The sequence below is a fragment of the Molossus molossus genome, unplaced genomic scaffold, assembly GCF_014108415.1.
Source record: "Molossus molossus isolate mMolMol1 unplaced genomic scaffold, mMolMol1.p scaffold_m16_p_7, whole genome shotgun sequence".
NCBI lineage: Eukaryota > Metazoa > Chordata > Mammalia > Chiroptera > Molossidae > Molossus > Molossus molossus.
In genome coordinates this window covers 26246364-26258835 of record NW_023425401.1, presented here as the reverse complement: position 1 = coordinate 26258835, position 12472 = coordinate 26246364, and the positions used below count along the sequence as shown (strand labels likewise).

At 37.7% G+C, this 12472-nt stretch overlaps 1 protein-coding gene across 1 annotated transcript in view; it reads right to left on the bottom strand.

The window, feature by feature from the left end:
* Positions 1–12472, bottom strand: part of THSD7A (thrombospondin type 1 domain containing 7A) — a 399001-nt gene that overhangs the window by 83505 nt on the left and 303024 nt on the right. The window contains exon 8 of the mRNA XM_036246730.1: positions 2240–2474. Coding sequence (XP_036102623.1) covers positions 2240–2474 — 235 coding nt within the window. The remainder of the gene's footprint in view (positions 1–2239; positions 2475–12472) is intronic.

Below are 12472 nucleotides of genomic sequence, written 5' to 3'. Positions count from 1 at the left end.
TCACAACAAAGCCATTAAATGAACACACAAAGATGAATTATACAACCTAGATTACATCCAATAAAATAAATTCAGACTTCCTTTGGCGAGGCAGTTGGCTCAGTCAACAGGCTTCTTTACTCCTTTGTACTGTTTGTATTTAGTCTTTGTGGCCTGAATCAAGGAATTGATTTCCCTCCAAATCTTATTCAAGGTCAAATTAAACAGATGTGATAGGAGTTGAAGTTTGTTACTCGGAGGATAGATAAGATCGATGACATTGATTTTACCATTGCACAGTAATCTGTTTTATTAAGAGAAGTTTAAAACAAGGTTTCTGTTTGCATTTCGGTTTCAAATGCCTAGTAGTGCAAAGCATTCATGGGATTTAACCTAGCATGTAGGTATAAGGGCAGTAACATTTTCTTTTGAGTTTACAGTATTTGCTTACTTTTTCAGAACTTTAAGGGCAAAGTAAATCCGTTTGACTTAACAAATCTATCCATGTATCCAGGTCACTGCATAAAGGCTGCAAGGGCAAAGCACATTTTTAATGGATTATTGTGGTGGTCCGACATGGGGCTTCCGGACCCCCTCCCTACTGAACGATTTAATGACATTAATCCAGCAGGCTTTTCACACATATGCTTGTACGCATGTGCATCCATGGTTCAGAAAAATACTGCGTAGTTTGCAGAAGTGAGGAAAACATCAATAGCAACATTTGAAAGGTGATTAGCTGTGCCACAGGAACAGAGGGAGCTTACTCGTAGAAGCTCAGCATAATAACCCTCTATCTGGTCAGGTTAGAAACCTCTGCAATGGATACTTCTACCTCTGTGTTTGGCCCAGCAAGACCAAGAATCCTCCAGGAATTGGGATTTCTGCTCTTGCTGTTACTGCTACTTAATTTTAGTACACTGCAAGTTAATTTCCTTTGTTAGATTCATCACAACTTAAGCATTATTTCTATTAAAATGTTGGGTTGGGGCTACCTATGAAGCACGTGGAATAGTTTCTCCATTGAGTCAACTCTTTTGCCATATGTTTTCGAATTTCAAACTATATAAACAAAGTATGGGGCAAAATAGCCCTAATGTGTGGAACGCTGGCCAAGTAAAAACAACTCATAATGGGAGTCTTATAAATCCTTTGGGGTCTTCATACATCAGATACATTATTATCATTTCCCTAAAACACTAAGAAATACCTCACATTCTTAAAGAAAATAAGTTCTAAGATTTACTGAAAGCTTACATTACTACTAATTTTTTGCCATTAAATCCTTTCAATAAACTCTGAAAACTGAGGCCTGAGTCAGTTAAGTAGCATGCTTATGATCACACACAACATTTAAGCAGTTGGTCAACTATTTGGAAATTATGGGGCCATTTGTATACCAAAGCAAACTTGACTGGTTTTATGTCCAATGTTTCACATGGCTAAGATAATTAGAATTTTCAAAGATCTGTGCTGTCTAAATCTCAAAAAATAAATCCAAAGAAAGATTATATTTTAGGAATTGATTTATTAATTATCTCTAAGAATGATTAGCCCAGTTACATCATGACTTATTTTTGTTTATATTTCTCACAAGGCACATATAATATGCCAGTTCTCTAGTTCTTTGTCCTTCCCTCTAGCAAACTGTTTGCCTTGTGATCACACTATTCATAACCACAGTGAGAAACTGATGGTTTTTCTACTTATTGTAACACTCATCCTATCCCAAGGCTCTCTCTTGGATGTAAATCGCTTATTCAGTTAATGATTTAAAGAGGTAATAAACTCAGCCTCAGTAGTTTTGATATAATATTTTTTAGGGGAAATGAGAGGCAGATCATAGAGGGCTACTGCCCAATTAAACTAGATTGGCAGCCTTCATAGCCTATGGGCATAGAGGAGGTCATGGATGACCTCCACTGCTAGGACTTTGTATACTGTCATTATTGATCAGCCAGGCCTAGAGCAAGCCCTTCTTTCATTGCCTCACACACTTAATAAAAGCAGAAAGTGCTACTATAAAAGTGAAAGTCGGTATCACACAGAAAGATTTCTACAGAATTTATGGATCCCAGGCACAAGACTCTGAAGCTGTTACAACTTTATCAGTGGCCAACATTCAAAACAAACAAATCTTACTCTTGAGAGCAGGTATGACAAGCATCATAATGTTCTATTTCATGGAGCAAGTGAGGCTTGAGTCAATCCCCTGCATGGCTAACCACAGGATTTATTGTTGACATTCTAAAGCCCTTACTTTTTGGGTCCCACTTGGCCCACATTGACCCGCACACAGATGACTTTTCTTGTCTGCATGCCGACAGAGCAAGAGGCCTCCCTGCTCCAAGATGTAGTTGTGTTGAAGGTTGATACTGAGGTGTCTTCAATGCACTGGCCCCATGGACCAGTCTGCCAGTGATACACGGTACAAGGATGCTCGTTACAGCTGCGCACCTCTTGCAAAGCACTCGTATTTGGACAGTGAGTTCCACCTGTAAAAATGAACAACATTAGCAGATTAGATATGGTGCCAACAGAAACCTGATCATCCTGTTTCTTCAAATTAACAATAACAATGTATCTGTTATTTATTAGCACACAGCAGATGACCAGCACATTTCTAGGAAGGCAAATTACATAATAATCTTACCTCATTTGGTGTGGTCTGGCCTGAAATGTAAACTGTGTGGTGTACATGGAATCTGTTTTGGGAGACTACGGAGCACCTCACACAGAAAGGCCACTGTTCTCCTGAGAAGCTGAAAATGAGGTACACATGACGCCTGTGTGATGACTGCTGACCAGCGGCAACACGGCCAATTAGACTCTGTGCATGGAGAAAACCCAGTGTGCTTTCAGATGTTACCCCCCAAATTTAAAGTCTTAATTACAGTTTTTAAAATGTTGCTTATTTTAATATGTTAGGTTTTAGGGTGATTAGAAATTGAAGTTTTTTTGTTTTTTTTTTCATATAGAGTCGGAGGGAGAGAGAGGAAGAGAGAGAGAGAGACAGAAACATTGACGTGAAAGGGACACATCGAGTGGTTGCCACCCGCACGACCCAACCAGGGCCGGGGACAAACTGCAACCAAGGTACGTGCCCTTAGTGGGAACCAAACCCGGGTCTCTCTGGACCGCGGGCTGATACTCTAACCGCTGAGCCAAACCGGCCAGGGCGAAACTGAAGTTTTAAAATAAATTAATGCTTACTGCTCTTCTATAGCATTACTGGAAAAGCCATGTAGTAATGGCAATGCTGTATTTCTTCAAATGTAAGATGGTACCAGCTGTGAGAAGAGCCCATCACTATATGTGCCCCAAAGAAAGAGAAATGGCTGCAAATTAAACTATAATACAATGTGTTTTTTTTTTTATCAACTCTAATTTTTATTGTACGCTTACTGAAATAGCTTTCTATGACTTATTTGCATTGCTTTTAAGAAATATGTCACTTTTTTTCATGCATTAAAAGATAAGGTATTTCTAAGTCTTCTTTACATTCACAATTGAAATCTTGGGAGTCACCATTTAACACACATTCATCAAAGTTTGTGTTCTCCTACATGGTATTATCTCTGTGGCATCAAAACTGTTGATGATGCAAGATTTCCTTAAAAAAGTGCTCTCCTGTTGTCTCCAGGTTTCCTTTCAGATTACTTCTACCCATATCTAAGTTGTCATGATGTTGCATTCTTTTTTTAAAATCCTCACACCAGGACACTTTTTCATTTATCTCCAGGTAGAGTGGGAGGGAGGGACGGAGGGAGGGAGGGAGGGAGGGAGAGGGAGGGAGAGGGAGGGGGGGAGAGAGAGAGAGAGAGACATCGATACAAGAGAGACACATCAACTGTCTGCCTCCCGCATGACCCCAATCAGGGCCGGGGACAGAACCATAACTGAGGTACATGCCCTTGACCAGAATCAAACCCATGACTGTATGGTCCACGGGCCAATGCTCCAACCACTGAGCCAAACCAGCCAGGGTGCTGTTGTATTCTTAATGGCACTGGAAGATGTCAATGAAAAGTTTAAGCAAGCAACTGAGGAAGGGTTTCCTCAAATAGTTTAGTTGTTTTTGTTTGCTTGTTTTGGGCATAAATATCATAGGATTGCATGCCCTCAGCAATAACAACAAAATTCACATGTACTATCAATGACAACAATGCTATAAGTGCTGCTTGGCCGTAGTGGTTTTAAATTGCGTCTGCTGTAACATACAATAATTACAGAGATCAGAAAGGGTGAAACAGATGTGTCTTTTAATCAATAGAATATGATCTGGAGCTGTTACTACGGAACACTTTTTTATGTGCTAGCACTATCATAAGTACTTTGTAAGTGGGACCTCATTTTATATCTACACTGACTTACAAGTTAAAAATCATAAAGCAGATGAGTCTATACAGGTTAAATGATGTGGCCATAGTTAACAGCCAGTTTATGGAGTCCAGTTTCTTATGAAATTATTATGTATAATTCCAATTACAAAAATGAAGAGCAGAGTGTTAGAGGAATTTACTGGTTATGTGATTGACAATTTGATCTATTCAAACTTAGGTAGCTTCTGGATTTCATCTTAGGAGCAGAAAATAACCGGTTGTTAATGTGGATTGGTGCAAATCTTGGGTGTTCATCACAAATATTTATGATAGTAAATGAAAGAAATGTTGAATATAATAAAAGGTGGATTTTAGATATTAGGAAAGCAAGTTTTAAAAAGTGAAAAATAAATAAGAAAACAACACCTAGTGACTGTAACATGGAAGATGACCTCAAAATTTTGAGATTTGGGTAAAAGTCATAAATAAAACCACAAATCCACACCCTGATCTGATCTCCAGGCATCACTTCACTTATGATAAGGATACACCTCTATTCAGCAAACAAGTCAGTAGGCAATTTATGTGTTTTAATCGCAGCTTAGAATCACTTCTGCAGTGTCGAACATGGGATCAACATCAGAATAGCCTGCATTAAACAGCATTTCATCAACGTCCCCTGCTTCACGAAGGTGAAAACATCTGTCATAGTTCATATTCTATCCTCCAACACAAAGCTCAGAGACCCTGGCAGCGTCTGAAAAGAAGTTTAAGATTTGAACAGGAACGAATCCTAAACCATACTAATTGGATTGGGAAGAAGTAAATGAGAACTCTTATTACCCATTCCCCAAGGCTCTAGATTTATCCATCTTATCTCACAGACACATACATGCTAATTATAGACCATCTCGGTGTAACTATTTTAACCGCACATGTATATTTCATAGCAAAATTATTCATCCACAAAAAACGTGTTTACTTACCTCAATTTCAATGTGAGTATACGGGATGCTGCTTAAATGGTGCTTTTAAAAACTGAATTGTTTTTGACATTGGGATTAACTGGTTGGCTTTGGAAAATCTGATAAGGAAAGAAACTTCTACAACCTCAGCATAACGTGTGGAGGAACTGTGGGATCGCTGGGAAGTGTACAGACATAAAGGCTATTTATTTCCTGCCCCAGTCCACATTAAAGCCACATCAGCAGTTCGGATCTGATGTGAGGACACGTGTACAGATAAGTCCCAATGTGGTTTTAATGATAATAACGATATGGCAGTTTCGAAAGCATGGCTTGGAGTAATCAGTCACTGCAGCATCGTCGTGTTGTTTGGGGAATAATTTTATGGTAGAAAAATTGATAGATATAATATTGAACTTATTTATTATTCATGGGAAGATCTAATACCAGACAACTGGGAATATTTCCATTGTACTGGGGAGATGATAAAACGTCACCCATGACAAAATTAGTGATGAGTGTATTTAAAAAAAAATTCATGTACATAAAAACATATGCTTCATACTTACATGATTATTTAGGCTTTCTATTGTTCCCTCAAAGAGAGTTTATAATACTTCGATGGAATTTGCCAAATAAATAAACTTCCATGCTCATATAAAAATACCAACTATTATGTGAAACTGCTCTCTCAGAAATAAAAAAAAATTAACTTTTTTATCCCAATATCAAGTCTATAAAAGTTTTGTTAGGATATATTTCAACAAACCTATAATATTTCTGGTTCTGGCACTGAAGTTCTTACAATTTAGATGGCAGATTAAAAAAATTTTGTTCCGCCCTGGCCGGTTTTGCTCAGTGGTTAGAGCATCGGCCTGCGGTCCAGAGAGACCTGGGTTCGGTTCCCGCTAAGGGCATGTGCCTCGGTTGCAGTTTGTCCCCGGCCCTGGTTGGGTTGTGAGGGTGGCAGCCACTCGATGTGTCCCTTTCACGTCGATGTCTCTCTCTCTCTCTCTCTCTCTCTCTCTCTCTCTCTCTCTCTCTCCCCCCTACTCTATCTGAACAAAATATCAAAAAAAAAAAAATTTTTGTTCCAAACATGAATGGGACATGTATGTATTGAGGGCAACATGCAGTGTTTACTGGCCTGTGAGTCACAGGATAACTAGAGGGATCAGAAATATTTCCTGCTACTCTCAAGGATCTTATAATGCTCTGAGGAAAGTAGTAGGGGGGAATAAGATAAACATACAAATGAGAAAAATCCTCGGTAGAAAATACTAACAAATATAAAAGGTATTTAGTATAATAGGGATTCAGAAGTATCAGATGCCCTTAGTTTTGGGGGACTGCAACATGTCTCAGAGAGGAGGTATTGAGATGGGTTTTGAAGGATTTGGACAAGCAGAGATCTGGGACGAGTGAGAAGGGAGGGAGAATTTATTTAGACAGAAGAAAAAGTAAATAAAAGCAAAGGCACGCAGGCAGGTATGACCTTGGGAATTAGCGGTATTGATGCAGTCAATTAAAGCACCGAGTTCACACAGGGAGGTAACTGGAGACAAGAACAAGAATAAGAAAGTGGACAGGGTTCACGTTAGGAAAAGGCTGTTAGTGTGCCGTGAATGACAGTTAAGATGCTGGTGATTTTGCCTGCTGTTGCAGCCCATATTTCTTTGATGGCAGCCCACTGCTGGGTGAAAAGCACATTGGCAGGGGCGCGATTTCGGGGAATTGAATTGGAAGAGCATTAGCACCTCAGGAGATTCTGCTCAGCGCTATCCCCTGCTTGCTCCCCCCTTTCTTCCTTGCTGAAAGAAGACTTCCCACTGTGGAGTCTGCATAAATCCTGCGTGGTGGTCCTGTAGGGACAGACTGAAGCGGAACTCTTCTTTCAAAGTCAATAGTGGGAGGATGAGGAAGAGGCGATCTTTATTTAGAAGTCAGAGTGATGTGTGTATATACACATGGAATGGATCCTGGGTTCTTCAAATTCCTCTAGGAAACGTAAGGGCTCCCTGGCTCTTAGAATTAAAATCACTCAGCTGTAAAAATTGAACACGTTAAAATGACACTATCCCTCTCTTCAGTGGCTTATACTATAAAGTATAATTATTTAAGGCTACTAATTCTTTGAGAAGAAATGGGCATAATTTGATTTCAATTTGCATCTATTCTCTGTGTGTATAAAGCAGGTGTATAGGCACACCACAACTTGGCTGATGACGAAGTTATAACCTCAGGTCATTCTGAACTTCGCAAAAAAGAAATACTCTCTTATTTCTGGCTCTGCACGAATAATTAACTATATAATGAGAATTAACAGAACTTGTTATACTCAGTGGAAAACATTTGGAAAATCATTTTTCCTTTCCAAATCAAGGTCATTCTGAATTTCACAAAAATAAATATTCTCTTATTATTGGCTCTGCACGAGTAATTAACTATATAATGAGAATTAACAATATTTGTTATACTCTGTGAAAGCCATTTTGAAAATTATTTTTCTTTCTTAAATCAAGTTTGTTAAGGATTTACAGCATGGGTTGAAAAAGCTAAAGAGGTTATAAATCTAACATCAATTTAAAGTTTTTAATTAAAATTCAACCTATTACTATTTATATTAAAAATATGACAGCTACAAGTCTTAAAAGATGGCCTCCTTTTAGGACTTCCAACGTAATTTTATAGTAGCTTTTGGGACTTGTCCTACAGTTTACACAATAGAAAGAAGATTTTTTTTTTTACTCTCTTCTAATGTTAAAAAAGTGAATTAACAATTTTATTGAACTAGGTTTAGGAAGACACACCACACACACACACACACTCTCTTTCTCTCTCTCTCTCTCTCTCTCTTTTTCTCTCTCTCTCTCTCTCAATTTCATTTTTTTAATTTGAAAAGAAATACTTTTACTTTCTCCCATATATTAACTATCTCCAGTGGCTACATTTGTGATTTGTAGCCAAATGACAACACTTCAACATAAGAAGCATTTTATAACAATTTCTGTGTATTGCTGAAAACAGGTTATATAATGTTACTCAAAATTGTAAGGAAAGAAATCACATTCAAATTTTTATTTTATTATTTTTGGTGCTTTAACTTTGAAACAATCTCAAAATTACAGAAAAACAAAAAGTATGTGATCAATAATTTTTTCTCTGGGTAATTGGAAGAAGTTGTTGAAATTATGCCTCATTACTTAAATACTTTAGTGTGTATTTCCTGTAATAAGGATATTTTCCTACACATAAGCACATTTAATATTCAAGATCAAGAAATTAACACTGATACATTATTACCATCTAATCCTCAAACCCACTGAGATTTGCCACTGACCTCAAATATCCCTTTTATAGCAAAAATACCTAGTTCACAATCACATCTAAGTATTGCATTTAGATACCATGTTTTCTTAGTCTCCTTTAATCTGAAATAGTTCCACAGTCTTTCCTTAATTTCCATAATTTAGAGACTTTTGAAGATTAAAGGCCAGTTATTTTGTACAATGTCTTTCCTTCTGGGATTTTCCCAATGTGTTCTCATGTTTAGATCCTGCAATATGCATTTGAGACAGGGATATCACAGAAATGGTATCACTTTCTCACGGCATCACACCAGTCACGCGTGCCTTTTATTTGCTCAATGCACTGCCCATGATGGAAACTATGATCACTGGATGAATGTGGTGTATGCCAGACTTCTCCATCAGGGAAATACTTCAGACTGTAAATATAATGCTCTTCACATGACAGTCAATCAATTCCTTTATTTATTTATATCAAGCATGGATCCATGGTTTCCTATTTTTATCTAATGGGTTGTAATCTGTTAATTACCATTATTTTTGGCGTTCAAATGGTTGCCATATGTGGTCAGTGGGAGACCCTTCTAGTTACCTTCTGTGACTTTTGACATGTTTTCCTCTTCCTTTCTTTCTAGTACAAGACCCTCCAGGTACTTCTTGTCCATTTCCTATTCCATCTTTGGCATCAACCAATTTTCCAAGGAGCCCTGGTTACTTTCTTTTGGAAAATGGTATTAGAACCAAGATCTGAGCATTGTAGATGCTTATTTCTCCTGGATTCTTGCTGCCCCCGGGTCCTTTCAGTGGATAGAGCTAACTAATACATGTGTGGATTATATATTATATAGAACTAAATACACTTACATTTCTATGCATATCTATATCTATCCTAATGACTTGAACACAATGAATTCACATTGATAACTTTCAATTCCAATACAATACAACAGGGTTTATTCCAGTTTTCTTTCTTAACATATCAGTAACTCCCTTCTCCAGCAATAAGAAACCTGACACTGCCCAGTTTGGCTCAGCAGTTAGAGCGTTGGTCTGCAGTCCAGAGAGACCTGGGTTTGGTTCCCGCTAAGGGCATGTACCTCGGTTGCAGTTTGTCCCCGGCTCTGGATTGGTCATGCGGGAGGCAGCCACTTGATGTGTCTCTTTCATGTCGATGTTTCTCTCTTTCTCTCTCTTCCTCTCTCTCCCTCCCACTCTACCTGAACAAAAAGTAATGTCCTTGGGTGAGGATAAAAAACAAACAAAAAACCTGACACCTATTATTTTTAATACATGTACTTATTTGGTGCCCCCGCCCCCCCCCAATCTCTCTCTGCCATCTCCATTGCTGTACCACAGGGTATCTTCATTACTCTGGCCATGTTCCAACAGGCGGCATCAGGCTCCACCCCAATTACAGAAACCCTGCCTGGGTCCAACACTCCACACTGGACTGACATCCTGTGCTGGGTTTCTGCTTCTATTCTCTTACACTATTCTTGTGTCTCCCATGGCTAAGCATACAATGTATATCTCGGACGCTCCTGTCAGGACACCTTCTCCCCACAGGGGGTGCCCTTCTCACCCACTCCGCCCCACCTCTGGCACGGATGCCCAACTGCTTGGCTCCACCTAATGGCTTTTTAGATGAAATTGTTCAGGAATGGAAAGAAAAGCCTAGAAAGGAGGGGGGGGGGGGGAGAAAGTAGTATAATATGAGGAAGAAGTGTTATTTTATCATTCTTTGTTCAATACGAACAAACAGAATAAAAGTTATAACATTTTAATAATGGAGAGGCCTGGTATATCTGCTGAGTTAAGGCCATATGGAATAGTATTTTATCATATATTTATGGACATAGATATAGACAGACATAGACATAGGTGTAGGCGTAGACGTAGATGTAGATATAGACAGACATCTGAAGACATACACAATAAGAAGACTAAATAGAAAGGTATAAGGTCAGTAGCCAGCACTTTTCTCTTTTTAGCATATGGTAGGATTATATTTGCTTCCATTCTGCTTAAAATTAGGTTCAACTTGAAGTTATGATTGTATGAATTGTTTTGACAATGAGACGTCAGTGGAAATGACATAAAGCACTTCTGTGTGGACTATTTAATGTGGATGCAGATAGATTCTCCAACTATATTCTTCCACTGGTGTGGGGATTATGACGTAGGTCTTCATATGGAGGTGCAATGCTGAGACATGTTGTGGCAGACAGACTGCTTTGTAGAGCTACCCAAAACCATAGCAAAATTCCCTCAAAGAAGGAATAATTGTTCTTTTAAGTTACGAAACTTCTGAGCTGTCTGTCACTGCATCAAAACTTAGTCTGTCCTTGATATGAGGTTAAAGAATCTTCATATACTGTTTAATGGTGAATTTCTGGCTGAAATATACAAAAGTATAGGTTGCTTCAATTATTTTGTAAATCCAGAATAAATACTTAGCACATGAATTTGTCCAAAAGTTATTTCACCAGAAATTCATATAATTTTATGTCTAAAAGCTCTACATGTAATTTAATTAATGTGTTCTTTTCCCTTTAGGTATCACAGTAATTTTTTGATCTATAGAAGATTTGGAACATTTATGACGCATCTAAAACACTACTTCTTGGGGAATAATCGAAAGACCTATCTTTGTTTAGAATTATGAAGGGTTATCTAATTTCAGGAAACATTTTAAGCTTCCTGTAAATATAGTTCCTAAATCATTTTTTTTTTAAATCTCAGAATTATAAAAGGCTTGTTTGAGGAAAATAAAATATGTGTAAGTGTCCAGCAAATAACAGGTATTAAATAAACACTTTTGAAGGATAGAGTCCTCATTAATATTTCATATAATTGTACCAGTTTTTTAAACTGTTATTGCCCAAGACAAATAGCAGCAGATTCCCCACTGACATGGCTCTTCTTTGGTTTCCACTCACAGTTACGTTTTGAATTCATGCCTTTATGGTTTACTATATAAACATCTGTGATTTCCCAGCACAGCTTGCTCATGATGCAGCTACTAGGCTTAATTGGAAATTATCGAAGTCTCACCCTTTCCAACTAAGTGGATGATACATATCAAAGAGGAACCATAAATTTCTGCCTTTAAAGCATTTCATGACCTTTCAGTGTGAAGCATCATGTCTACAGAAATAATGATCTGGTGAGTTCTGCAAGCAAGGCAAAATCCCTGTCACGTGACTCGCAGGGCGAAAAGTCACTCATTACTAGTCACACAGCAAGTGTCTGCGGAGTATAATGGATTTATAGGAAGCAGGGTGACCACAGATCTAATTTTAATGAAGTTCAAGACATCATCTGAGCTGATAGAGTTTGAAGTCTGACTATAATCTATACAAGGTTAGAGTTACTGTCTGACAACACAGAGAATATGATTTTCTCTCTAAAAGGTACTTCTTTTCTATTAGGTTGCACATACTTTTTTTTTGGTAGCAAATAGATACATATTTATTACGGTGACAGGAAAAAAGTTTTGGATACTACAGAAAATTCAAAATTTTCCTATATGCTGACTGTTTTAAATATATTTTTTTTCTCATGACTTAATGCCAAGGAAGTTATATTTTTGCATAGATATTATATACACAGAGGGCAAATTTGATCAAATAAGAATACTATAAGGTTTCCATCACTAAAATGTTTTATAAACAAAAAAATAAAATAGGCAACCTGAAAACTCTCCAAAATTAGGTATTTGGGAGTACACATAGATGAACACATGCTCACTACAAATAGAAATCATTATTTATCATGTGAATGAGAGGAGTCATTCAACTTGATAATATTTAAATAACACACACTTAGGTATTCTTGAGACAGAACATGCCTTAATGTGACAGAAGTTGATTTACTTTTATGATTTCCTTACTCGTGT